Consider the following 12,802-nt stretch of genomic DNA (forward strand, 5'->3'; position numbering starts at 1 on the left):
CGTGAAACCAAAGTGGAAAAAGAAGCGGTGGAAACTCCTTCCATTGCTTTCTGGTATGGCTTTTTTTTTTTGGTATGGTGAAAACAAAGAAAATCAGATATGGTCGGGGGGGGATAATAAGGAGATGGCCGGTATCGGACAATATATAAGGGTCGTCAAGGTTACATGGATTTCTTTTCTGAGGTATTCTGTGTTGTAAGTTTTTTTTTCTTTACATTTTTGCACAACCAAAAACGAAACAGCAGGATGGATAATATCATCAAAGACTGAAAGTAAGAACAAACAAACACACAGTGTTACTTTCCCCTCTGCGGACTCTGCGGAGAGAGCTCGACGCCCGAGCAGCTCCGCTTGATTTCAACGTTTGGGAAGGCAACAGTCCGAGTCATCTACGTAAAATCTCTAGAGGAAAGAAAAAAAAATGACAAGGTGGGCCGTCAAGTAAGCTCTGCATGGGCCTCCCCTGGAAAGAGTTATTCAGATTTACAATCCTTGCTGTTCATAAAGCACTGAAAAAAGTATTTGGCTGAAAATAACGTACAGAACCAGTCGATAAGAACAAGAAAAAACAAGAATCAAAACTTTGTGAGTTGTTCCTGCAGGAGCAATTGCCTGCATGACATTTAATGTTTCGTACTTGTCTGAGAGCATTCTTCTCACCTGCCAAACTTCCTGTCTGTACACTGAACTTCCATATCTGCCCAGCCAGCGCTGCTCTGTCTGACCTGCCTATCGATCTCACTCAGAAGCCAGTGTTGCTTTGCAGCTCAACTATAAATACGCCAGCTGATGTGAGTATCTGCATGTAGTGTAGACTTCACAAGTTAAAGGTAACAGAGAAGGTACATCGCCTTAAAATACACCACAAATTTACTTATACAGTTAAAATAACTGAAAAACAAACAAACAGGTGGACAGAACATTAGGTTAGTCAGGAATAATCAGGAATTTCAATAACACAAAAACCCCTGCATACTGGCTGGTTCTTTTTGTCCTTTAAAAACATGAATCAAAAATGAAGGCGGAGATCATTACCCTGAACGTTCATAACAGGAGATCAGAGACATGCAACAAGACTCAAACACTTAGCAACAGTTTCTTCATGGCAGAATTATACAGGATAATGATCTCCCCCCAGTACTCCCACTGCTGGGGGAGCAAGGCAGGGCCTCTGTGAAAACAAACAAGCAGAGAGAAGAAAGCAAGGGAAGAATGTCTTCATTCAACATTCTTGTTTAAGGCTATATATCCTCAATTGTATAACTTTATGATTTCTTCATAATAAACAATTGATGTTAGATTGTTTCTATTATTTATGGAACAATTTATTTTCTGCTAGAAATAAAAGCAGCTTGATGACGTTCTTCATTAAGTTACATTACTTTAACATTTTCAGGCAAGGTTATCATACTACTTTAAATTCTGATTTTTCTGCAAGCAGTTGGTCAGCCTCAGCATCACGTGCATGTCCAAATACAGGAAATAAGGTCTGAGAACAGAGCTGGGTTGGGCGTTCAGAGCTTCATGAGAGCAGCTGGTCCCCGTATGTGGTACTAAAAGGGCCAGACACACCTCCACCAGGGAACAATACTGCAAGATCGTCATGGCGACTCACAGGGTAAACATGGAGTTCCTTTAGGTTGCATTTTCAATGTTTTCCTTTAAACCCATGTCGCTTTGATATTTTCTGTTCCCCCAGATCTATAGAAGCAGTTTTTGTCACACCAGAGCTCTGTGCCAAAGTCCTCTCTGAGTATTTTGTTTAGGAGCCTGGTGGACTGAGTGTGGCATGGGGGTGGGGATGGCAGCCTTTATCTCTACCTCAGATCTCATCCACCTCCTCAGACTGGAGCCTGTATCCGCAGCTCTGTGCGGCTGCCATCTGTGAAGGGCTTTCAGAGGGGCCAGACGTACGCCAGCTCTGCAGGCTTGCTGGGGGTGACAGGAGCTACTGTGAGAAACGTCCGTCTGTGGAACCTGTCACACTGACACATAATCACAGGAGGACCACAAATTTAAAACCAAAGCAAATCCGACGTGACATTTGGCTTTGGAGACGAAGTGTCGGTAATTTCAAGAAGTGGTTGGTAAGCTAATCCTCAGCAACACTTCGGATGATACACTTTAAGACATGAATTAATAATTCTGAGTCAGAGTGAGTGGTGACGGCAGAGTTTTTTTAAGATTAGCTTTTATTTTCTAGATGAAATAACTCTGAACTGCCGTCAGGAAGCTCCTTTGCTTTTTCATTTCAAACAATAGAAAGTGGAGATCCTGCAGATCAGCATCACTTTAGAGGCGGGTCTGGCCTTTAAGATCCGTACCCAGTTCTGCTCTCTGAGCCAGACAGTTACAAAGTGACTGCTTTTCATGTCTGTTCCTAACGCTTTGACATTTACAGAAGTTACTCTACAATACAGGAGATGCAAAGATGGACAGAACGGTTAGTCCTGCTTTGACAAATGTGAGGAAAAGCATTGTGTTGCTTCTTACATATGGCGAGAAACGCAACTCTAGACTCGTGTTAAATATGATTATTGCACATGACTTTTTACATTTTCTTTTACTGAATTTTAGGTCATATGTTTTTAAAGAGCAAGTGCTTGCATTCTACCGTTGTCATATTTCTAACATGATTTGCAAGACAAATCTTCAACCATTGTGCACAATTGCCTTTTTATTCCAGGACTAATGAAAAATAATAAACCACCTCCTTTTTTACCAGCAGCTATTTTCTCTCCAATATTCAATAAAACAAATAAGACGCATCATCATTTAAAAAAACAATCTGTGGCTTTGTTAATTTTAGAGCAGAACATCTGTCTGCTGACAAATTGTAAATCTTGTTGCCCACATCAGTTTTGTGCGTTTTACTACAATGACTGAGTTTTTCTCTTTCTCACTATGAATATTACTTTTGTTTTTCACCTCTAATAAAAACTTTAAATTGCACAGATAATATTGGCTGGCACCTGGAATTTGAAGATTTTTAGCACCATCAGACCTGACTGGCAACTCGCTGACCACAAACTCACAACTCTGATGTTTGTCCAATCAGTAAATGCACTATACCAATGCTATACCAGGTCATGAAGACAGAAACACTCTTCAGTGTGGATGTTTTTACTGCGTGAAGAAGAACAAGAATGAAAGCTGGCTAGTTAACAGCTAGTTTCACCCAGTTGGAAAAACAGAGATGTGAGACGTTATGTTAAATGGAGCAGCCTTTTCTATGACGTGTGCTTTATTGAGGCTACAAGTGAGAGAGAGTCCGACTTTCTGCAGATAACAGGAAGGCTGAATGGAGTACAGCTAGGTTAATCCGTTTGTTCTTTATCAGCTTTGAACCTCTGGAAATTGCTGCGTTTGGAAATGCTCTTTCTGCCAAGCTAGCAGAGCTAACTGTGCTAATCACTAACAGAAATACTAAATGTAGTTTACAATGGCACCTCTAGCCATTTTCTCCTTGTTTAAATGTAGAAAAACACCTGCTTTACTATTTTAAAACGGACATCGCTTTTACTCCTAATTAAAATTATGAATTGTTCATGGCAGGAAGACAATGAAACATGCTTTCCTGTCCTTATATCGTTGACTACCATCATGCATAAAGGGAAATGGCAATGGGTTAAAATCAGGATAGACAGTTCAAAGCTTGAGACAAAACAGAGAAGAGAAAGAGGGGTCATTAAGACGGGACAGAAAGGATAGAAAATTAAGAAGAATTTCACAGAGGCAATACCTGCAGTGTCCCAGAGTGTTTGATCAGAACCAGCCAGCAGCAGTGATGTTCTGCATGTCGTGGACATAACACACCCACCTGCTTCTGACAGAGACGTGGCAGCCTCAGCTTCATAATTATACATATAACCCGCCCACACAAATTGTGGTTACCTGATGAGGAGGGAGAGTGTGTGTTGCTCTAGGTGCATCTTGTCTCTACTGGTGTGCGTGTGTGCGTTCTGCTCTCCCTCGGCTGTATGTGCTAAAGAGAACACGGCATCATATTCGTAAAACCTGGCTTCTGGCATTCGAAAAGATCTATCTTCTTTGTTTGTAGGAAAATAAAGCAAATCATACGCCACAAGGAGTAAGAAGAGTACGAACAATAACGTCAAGAAAAAGCACTTATCGAAAATGCTTTCTGTTTGTTAGGCCTAAAAATCTGGAAACAAGCCGTACTAAAAGTCCTGATTCTTTTTGTGTGTGTTTCTAATATACAATCAGCTGCTTTAAGTGGCCAGACCTGAGGAATAAATGAGCAAAAACAGAGGAAGCCTCTCTGCAGAGAGGAGCATAGCAATCATACACATGTCACATAAAAGTGTTTTTCTTTCAGAGTAGGCCCCCTCATTTTGCACCAGTCTGGGACAGAATGTGGGGTCCACTTAGTGAGGTTACAGTAGTTGCTGCTTAACATTGTTCTTTTCTTTCTTTTCTTTTCTCATGCAGTGAAAGTCTCAGAAAAAAAAACAAGCCGAAAAGGAGAGAAAATTATCGTCATACCCGAAGATAAAAAAAAAAAAAGAAATCAAATAAATTCATACATTTTCTGAAGTACATCAAATCCATCATATTAAGGTTTTCTGGAATGCTGTATAAGGGTTTGGATGCTTTGTTTTTCTTCAAAAAGAAATATGATAACGGAAGATTAACCTGTCCACCTGTCCCCCAATACCCCCTCTGGGTCTCTTTTGGTGTGAGACAATAAAAAGTGCAAAACTGTGTCCTGTCAGGTTTCAACCTGGACTTATGTTACATCTAACGACCGATAAACTTAGGAGGGAATAAAACACCCTCAGTGGACGTGGTTCTCTATTCTCACTCAGAGCAGGGTGGTTCCAAACTGTCTCACTGCCTCCACAGTGAAACCAAATTAAAGATTGTTCTGTCTTTTTTTTTTTTTTCAACCCTAGCTAACAACATAAGCACATCTTAGAAATCCTAACAGACAAAGAAAAAAATTGTGATCCTGGTGTTTTCTGTAAGGTGTTGGGGGCACATATTGGTCAGTCAGATATTTGAAGCATCGCCCTCCTCCCTTCATGAGAGGAGAGCAAGAACAGAAAAGAAGAACACAGTCAGAAAAGGAAGAGGAACGGTATATTTCCCAGAGTATCAGTTATCGCCTTGCTAAGCACCCAGGTAAAGGATTCAGTACGAGGCACAGAAAGGAGCAGGAGTTCAGTGAATGAGGTATAGCACTCGGCTCTGCTTCTCAGGTTTACAGACGGGTGACAAATTAAACAGAAAAGCAGAAGCGTTTCCCTCGGGGTGAGAGGTTTGCAGCATGTACACGATAGATAGTGACAAGCAGCTGGAGACAGGTACCAGCCCCCCACCACCACCTGGACCAGGAGGGGAAAAAATAGATGGATGGAAGTTGTTCTGATCCCTAGCTCTGCTAAGTCAATCATTTGAGGAGTTAGTATAGGATGTACAACTGACCCTCGATGCCTGCAGGAAAATAGTATATTGCCAATTTTGTTCCACACGGCTCTCCATGATGACATCAGACATTATGGAACGTTTCTGATTGCAATTTTTTTTAAAGCATTGACTTTTAAAAAAAACGATTTTAGCCAATTTCAATTTATCTTTAAAATCTATAAAAAAAAACAATATAAGGTTCCCCTGAAAATCTATAAATATAATAAAAATCCTCCAGGGACAGTGGCAGCCTGAAGTAAAAAAAGCGGGTTTCCTCCGTCTTCATTTTAAACGTGTCACTGATACGAAAAGTCGCACATTTTGAGTCTCAGTAACAACAACCACACCAAACGGGGTTGTTGTCAGTGCCACCTTTTAACACTTATGGTGCACAGACAGACGTACCGGCCGATCTAATGTGTTGCTGGAAAGTGTCGCGAAAGGGACAGGTACTTTTTAAAAAAATCCACTGCCTGTATTGTAGGTGAGTTTCAAACCAGGAAGTGACAACGAGTTCTTCCCAAGTCAGTTGACAGAGGAGAAAAAGCCATTTTTTTCCCACTGTCAGGTCAAAGGTGTCTTGACTCACTATGTCTTCGTTAACCTTTGGGAAAGGGCTCATTGAGAGAAACATATATCATGGTAAGAGGAACTCACTTATGACTGTGAACCTGCAAACCCCACAAAGGTGAAAGTGCTCTGGAAGGCCTGGTTTCCACACGTTTAATCTGCCATCCGTCTGTTGTACATGTCCGTAAACAAAGTGTAGGTAGTTAAGGTTGTGCCTTTTTCTGACTGACAAATATTGCTGCCCAACCTATGGGCTAAATCCTGAGACATATACAGTACCAAGGCTACTGTTGGAGTGTTTCGAATGCAGATGAAAGCAGCATAAAAAACTGATATGAGCAGAAGAATAAAAAAAAACAACAACAGTCTAACAAAAAATGAGGTGTCATTGGTGAGTCTGAGAGATTCCTGTCTTTCACTACATTCTTGGTATATTTGCATGAAAACCGACATGCAAGGTCTCTTTTTGAAATAGTATGTGCTGGGACTTACTTTAAAGAGGGGCTTTTTTTGGACAGGTGGATTTGTTAACCGTACACACTCAAAATAACACAAACAAAATTAGAAAATAAATATATACCTGAAATGGCATGCACCTCAGTAGATATGATCCGGCTGAACAGACCAAACAGAAATGACTGGTTGGTACAAAATGATGGCATTAAGAACAAAAATAACAGTAAACACCCAATGACAAGTAGGGGTGAAGGAAAAAAGATTATTTGTAGATCAGTGTAAAATGGGCTTTGGAGGGCATTGCCCCTCTCAGGGGAATTTACTCTAAGTGCTGGTTGAATTTGTTCATGCAAATCTGTGCATTTAATGCCAATTCTGCTGATTCTTCACATCTGCTTTATGCTTTACATGCATTACATGAAAGTGGCTAACAAGAAGATTTAAATGATGATTCCCCTCCATTTTCTTTTAACAAAGGCAAGAGTCCAACATCAATTTTGTGTCCTGACACTAACCCTCACAGCTGGCCAGTAGAGCTGCTGCGCGTTGATAGGGAGCGCTTCACCACCAGCTCTAGGGCGTTAAGCGTGTTTTCAGATCAGTGCATTGTCTTTCGCCGGCTCCAACTGGATGTATGCAGCGGCCTTTTAGACACTTTCAACGCTTTGCATTGTTCAGTGTGGGATGCATTTGATGCAGGATGACCCCAAGGATCATTATCTAACTGTTTAAACAACAAAGGCCCAATGTGGAAAACCAATAACCACATTGGGGTAAGGGGGGTGGCAATTAGTCATTGCTCTAACAATAATAATGTTTAACACAAAACTCAGCCAAAAAAACAAAACAAAAAACAGCCGTGCATGCCATTTTAAGAGAATAATCATATTAAAATCAAATAAATAACAACATACATTTGCAAAGGAGTGAATCATCTGAGGAGAGAGTCCTGGTTGTCGTGTTGAAAGTCTCACAGACTGGGCGAACAACAGGCAGTGTCAAGAGCAAAGAGCAACATTTCAAGAAGAGGTGGAAAATCTATGAGAAGCTACACAAAAACAAACTTGTTCCAGGTCTCCAACTTTTTCCACTCTTTTTTTCCCCCTCTTTCAGCGCAGAGGTAATCGAAGCAGAAAGAAGGAGTTTGTTTGGGTTCGGGCTGCAACTTTTGGAAAGTCGTCTCACACTAAAGCTTTTTCGTCTGTCTCTCTGCCCTGCTCATCCCTCTCTGCTCCATCTCTCTTACAGAAGAGCTACACTACATGCATAACCTCAAACTTGTTTTATTCTTCCTTGGAAAAAGTGCTATTTTAGTTCAGCGCAATAAGTTTGATTCACAAACCCAGCGTTCGTGTATTTTTCCTGTTCTTTTTCTATGTTTCAGTAGCAGGTCTATTCTATAATGGCACCGCCATAGTAATCAAAAAGAAATAATTAGTGAGAGGCCTGTCTTGTCCTCCTCTCTGTCTGCTATAGGTCCAACAAGAAATCACTGTATTAGTATCCCATGTCTTCTGTCTCAGTTACCCTGAGTTAAAAATGAGGAGAGAAAACAAAAACACCCAGAATCATGGATTGGCTTTTACATCAGTCAGTCACAATAACTTAAAATATATTAAAATCTGCCTCTCCCCCCACCTAACAGCTAATCCCTCCCACTGCATATTACCCACCCACCACCCCCAAAAGAAAGCAACGCTCAATAAATGCACATTGTTTCATACATAACTGCCTTTAAACTGTCTTTGAAGTCTGAGGGGGAGGCATTTCTATTAAAACTTCTCAACTAAACTGCTTCTGCTTAGTCTGATTAGAAAAAAAAAAACACACACACATTAGTAATATGCTGAAATTAGCTAAGACAAGTTCAAATGGTTCAGCCTGGGCCAGCTAAAGCCTTTGTAGGAGTCAAGATGATGAACTGAATAGCAGCACAGTTTCACATTCTGATCCTAAAAGGCCATTGTCTTCCATGAGGGTGTCGAGCTCCCTTTGGTCACCGTTTCTGAAGGGCGACCTTTTTCCAGGATCAGCAGTGTCAGACTGAAGGAGGTCCATGAGGTAGCATCCCGCCCTAAAAACGGCTGATCCATAATCAGAGTACCCTTCATGTTGTCCCTTGGCGAGAAAAAAACAACAACAACAAAAAAAAAACAAAAAAAAACGATGAGGGTGAATTCAGAGCGTCCTGCCTCTGAATATGAATCAGCATTCAAAGGCGATGTGCACCTCTGACCCGTTGCAAAGTTGCGACTGGGCTTCAGAGACAGACCATAATAAGTGCATGATGCATGGGCAACAATGCCGAGGTAACGTGGTCTGTAAGCGCCAGACCCAAAGTGTAGTGCAAAAGAAAGCAAACCAAATGAAAAGAAAAGAGAGAAGAAAAGGAGTTGATTACAGAAGTCAGTAGTGTCCACGAAACTCACAAACATGCATCCCTGAATGACTTTTGTGTGTCTTCTCTTGCTCACAAGAGGACGGGTTAATGTTGCTTTCGTCTGCACAGAGATTATATTTTTAAGGAGGAAAGAAAACGTTTGCAGTTAAAGCATCATGGCTACCTGGCAAGAGGAGAATGGGTTTGATCTGGAACCCATGTGAGGAAATAATGGGATGATTCAGTCCTACAGTTGGCTTCAAATGTAAGAAACAGTTCACTTACCAATTTCAGCAAATTCTCTATGAGAGAGGGGAGAGGTAAAGGGTCCAATTTGTCAGATAATTTTTTTTTTTCATTTGAACATTCTTTTGTTCCCCAGAATAAAATTAATCCAAAGCCCAAACTCCATTTATAAGCAGCAACAGATCTGTGTGTAAAGTTCAGAAAAGAGGAGAGGTTGGGGTTTGGGGGCTGGGGATTATCAGCATGCTTAAAGAATTTTCATTAATTGTCATTTAACTACTGTCCTTATTTGCATTTGTTAAGCTTTGGATATAAAAGCTAAACAAATGCTTGGTCAGCGCCTGCAAGGCGCTGTAGGTTAAAAAGTATCCGATTAGATGTTTCTCAGCAGTTTGTTTTTTTTTAGGAATCCTCCTCAAACCATTTGTGCTCACCTAGATACTGCAAAGTAAATTGGCACAAAAGAAAGCCCCATCCATGTTTGAAATGACAGAAGTCACGTGACTGAGGTTTACATGTGTGGGTTGTTTAGTCAATTGGTTTTGAATCGTCATCAGTCTTCTCCTTTGCATTTTCCTTGAGCTCAGCAGCAGCTAGTGCCAGGCTTTCATCTCGGGGGGTTGTCATGGGTGCGTTTTCCGTCTCCACTGGGAAATCCTGGCCTCCTGCTTCCATCTTCATCATCAGCTTGAGCTTCTTCTTTGGGGGGTTCTTCAGGGTTCCCATGCGCTCCTTTACCTTGTACTCTAGGGTACTGTGTGGGATTCCATACATGTTCTGTGCCTTGGACACGCTCATCTTCCCGCTCATCACTACTGCTATGGCTTCCTCCAGAATCTCGCTGTTGTACTGCCGATAACGGCCCCTCTTCTTCCTTGGCTGCTTGGAGCTTGGGTCCACTTCCACATCAGAGATGGAATATGCTGGTCCGGAAGTGGAACTGTCTATGTCAGAGTTCCAGTAATCAGCGGCCCCATCCAGCAGGCTTCCAAGACTTCCACCCCGCCGGTTCTGTTTGGGTAAGATGGCTCTCAGCTTCCGGCTCAAACTGTTCTCGCCATGTCCACCTGTCCCCACACCCATGGCTCCATAACCATACAGCTCAGAGGCATGGGAGTCCCAGGAAAGATCCATTCCCCGTACCTGTGGGATCTTTAGGTCGACGGGCGGTGAGTGGCCCTGCTCTCTCTTGGCCTCGTTAGGGTGATGCTGAGCCTTTGACACTTGATTGTGGTGGTGGAGAGAACTCTTATATGAGAAGGCTCCATGGTGGCTGTGGTGGTGATTTTCCAGGAATGTAGGCAGGTCTTTGAGGTCGCTTAGAGCTCCACCAGCCTGCTTTAGCTTCATCAGGCTTTCGAGGTGGGCCTTGCTTTCCCAGAGAGAAGAGGAGCCCTTTTGGCTGAGTAAGGAGTGGGACTGCCCATGATTAAGCAAGCCGGCTGACTCTAGATTGGCCAGAGAAAGAGCTGCGGGCTGACTCAAGAGACGGTGCTTCTGGCTAAGAAGCTCCTCCTTGATGCGAAGAGAGCGGGCCAGTGGCGGCTTGAAGGAGTTGGAGTTGATGTAGCTCTCCCTCAGTCCATCTTGCAAACTTTTTTGCAGTAGGCCATCGTCTTCCTCAACTTCTGACAGGGTACGTTCTGCCTTGAGCAAATGTCTGGATGGAGAAGAACAAGAACATTTCAGAACATGGTAAGACCAACAGTGAAACCTTCAATGTAATTTATTGGGATTTTATGCCATTGTTATTATGCTGCAATTCTTTTTGGGTGTGTTTCTATAAGGTCTGCCTATTCTTAGCAAAATATGAATGCCAATTTGTAACCCTTATTGATTGCCAATTAGGTTTAGGTCTGATCTTAACTGGGCCTTTTTTACAACATAAAACTGCTTTGATGCAGTCAGAACCACATTGTAGCTCTGACTGTATGTTGATGTTGTTGTCCAGCTGGAAGGTAAACCTGCAATACAGTCTCAAGTCATGTATAGCCCCTTAGAATAGAAATACATTTATTGCCCCACAATGGGGTATTCTTCCATGGTTACCCTGTGTTTAGTGCCATCCATCTTTCCATGTAATCTGACTAGCTCCCCTTTCTTACATTTTCGCTGAGCTGTTGTGTTCAGCATGAAGATGTTTTCCATCACACACAGTTTTAGGTGTAGGCAAACAATTGCAGTTTTAGAAACATCTGATCAAAGCACCTTCCTCCAAAGTTTTGCTATGTAACTAGTATGACTTGTGGCAAACTACAAACATATGGCTTCCTTTCAGCAATGACATTCTCCTCACCACTTCTTCATAAAGACCAGATTTGAGAAGTGTAGGACTAAGACTTGTTCTGTTGACTCCCCACCTGTGAAACTCTGCAGCTCCTCCAGAGACAAAAAAGACCTCTGGGCTGCCTGTAACATTAATTCTCTACTTGTCTGGCCTCTCACTTAAAGAGAAATGTCATGTCTTGGTGAGCTTGCAAGTATGCCGTACCTGGCATTTGTTTTGGATGATGGATCGAACGGAGCTGTTAGATGTTTATAGCTTGGGGTGTTGTGTTTTTTGATACCCTGCATCTCTAGTCCTAATTCTTAAAACAGTAGATTGAAGCAGTATTTTTATTAAGAATATTGTGTTGTTGGAAAGTGTTAAGGGACATGCCACATAAAAAAGGGCCTGGCACTTGATTGCAGTCTTCTAGTCCACTGCCTGCCCTGGTGTTGTGGATGAGATTAAAAGCAGGAAGTGCATTTAATTCATGGGTATCCTAACAAAGATGGTTTAATATGTATGCATGATGTGGTAGGAATTCTAAACAATAGCTAACTTCCTAGAGTTATTGAATAAGGAAACGGTGGAGTGATGAAGTTCCAGCGCTTTTATTGAGAAACAGAGCAGAGATCACATAGATGGAAAGTAATCACACCCCGCGGTCTGGCTGCCAGCCTGTCTGCCCTGTTTCTAATTCTCCCGCTTTACGGCTCTCCCCTAATGCTCGACAGTGGACTTGCCGTGAGACTAAACAAAGCCAGTCTATCCTAGGCAATCATCACCCTGCACAGTAGCTACGCAGCATTTGGCTTTGGCAATCAGCAGGGCTCACATGTCCGAGTGGCGTGAGGCCATAGTGACTTCAGAATGATATTGCAAGAAATTTTACTTTTCTTTTTTTTTGTAAAACATTAAAACCTTTTCCTTCCACTAGACAGTTAAGAACTACTTGGTGTTGGTCAAATACTATAAATCTCAATGAAATACATCGACGGTTGCGGTTGTAACATGACCATTTAGGAAAATGCTCAGCTTTGCAAGGCATTGTATACTTTATATTTCAATTCTTAAGACCCCCCCACCCCCCCATGTTGGATTAACAAACTGTATGACTAAATGGATATTCTTATGCCTTTACTACAAATCACACGGATCGGCAGGCATCTTGAACTTCCGATTTGCATATGTCTGAAACATGTTCAGATGTCAAGTGCCTTTACTGGACCTAAAGCAGTCAATGCGTCTTCTGCTAAGTAACTATAGCAACAGTTGAAAAGCTCTTGAAAGGTACTCCCATAGGTTCATAATCACAGGAAAGAGCATGGACGGCATATGAGGGATGGACCTTCAGGGACCTCTCTACTGGAGACATATTATGTGAAACTACAATGTCATTGACTGCTGTGTGGGGAGTACACAGAAGGAGGTTTAATGCAGCTTATCACTGTGGG

The 12,802-nt window shown here is 42.0% G+C and overlaps 1 protein-coding gene across 1 annotated transcript in view; it reads right to left on the reverse strand.

Annotated features, from left to right (window-relative positions):
• Window positions 1–210: 210 nt before the first annotated feature.
• lcor (ligand dependent nuclear receptor corepressor) overlaps window positions 211–12,802 on the reverse strand; it is a 96,954-nt gene continuing 84,362 nt past the window's right edge. Inside the window, exon 7 of the mRNA XM_012869778.3 lies at window positions 211–10,742. Within this exon, the coding sequence (XP_012725232.2) occupies window positions 9,611–10,742 (1,132 nt within the window). The 3' untranslated portion in view covers window positions 211–9,610. The remainder of the gene's footprint in view (window positions 10,743–12,802) is intronic.

Source organism: Fundulus heteroclitus, chromosome 5 (assembly GCF_011125445.2).
Source record: "Fundulus heteroclitus isolate FHET01 chromosome 5, MU-UCD_Fhet_4.1, whole genome shotgun sequence".
In the NCBI taxonomy this organism is placed as follows: Eukaryota; Metazoa; Chordata; class Actinopteri; order Cyprinodontiformes; family Fundulidae; genus Fundulus; species Fundulus heteroclitus.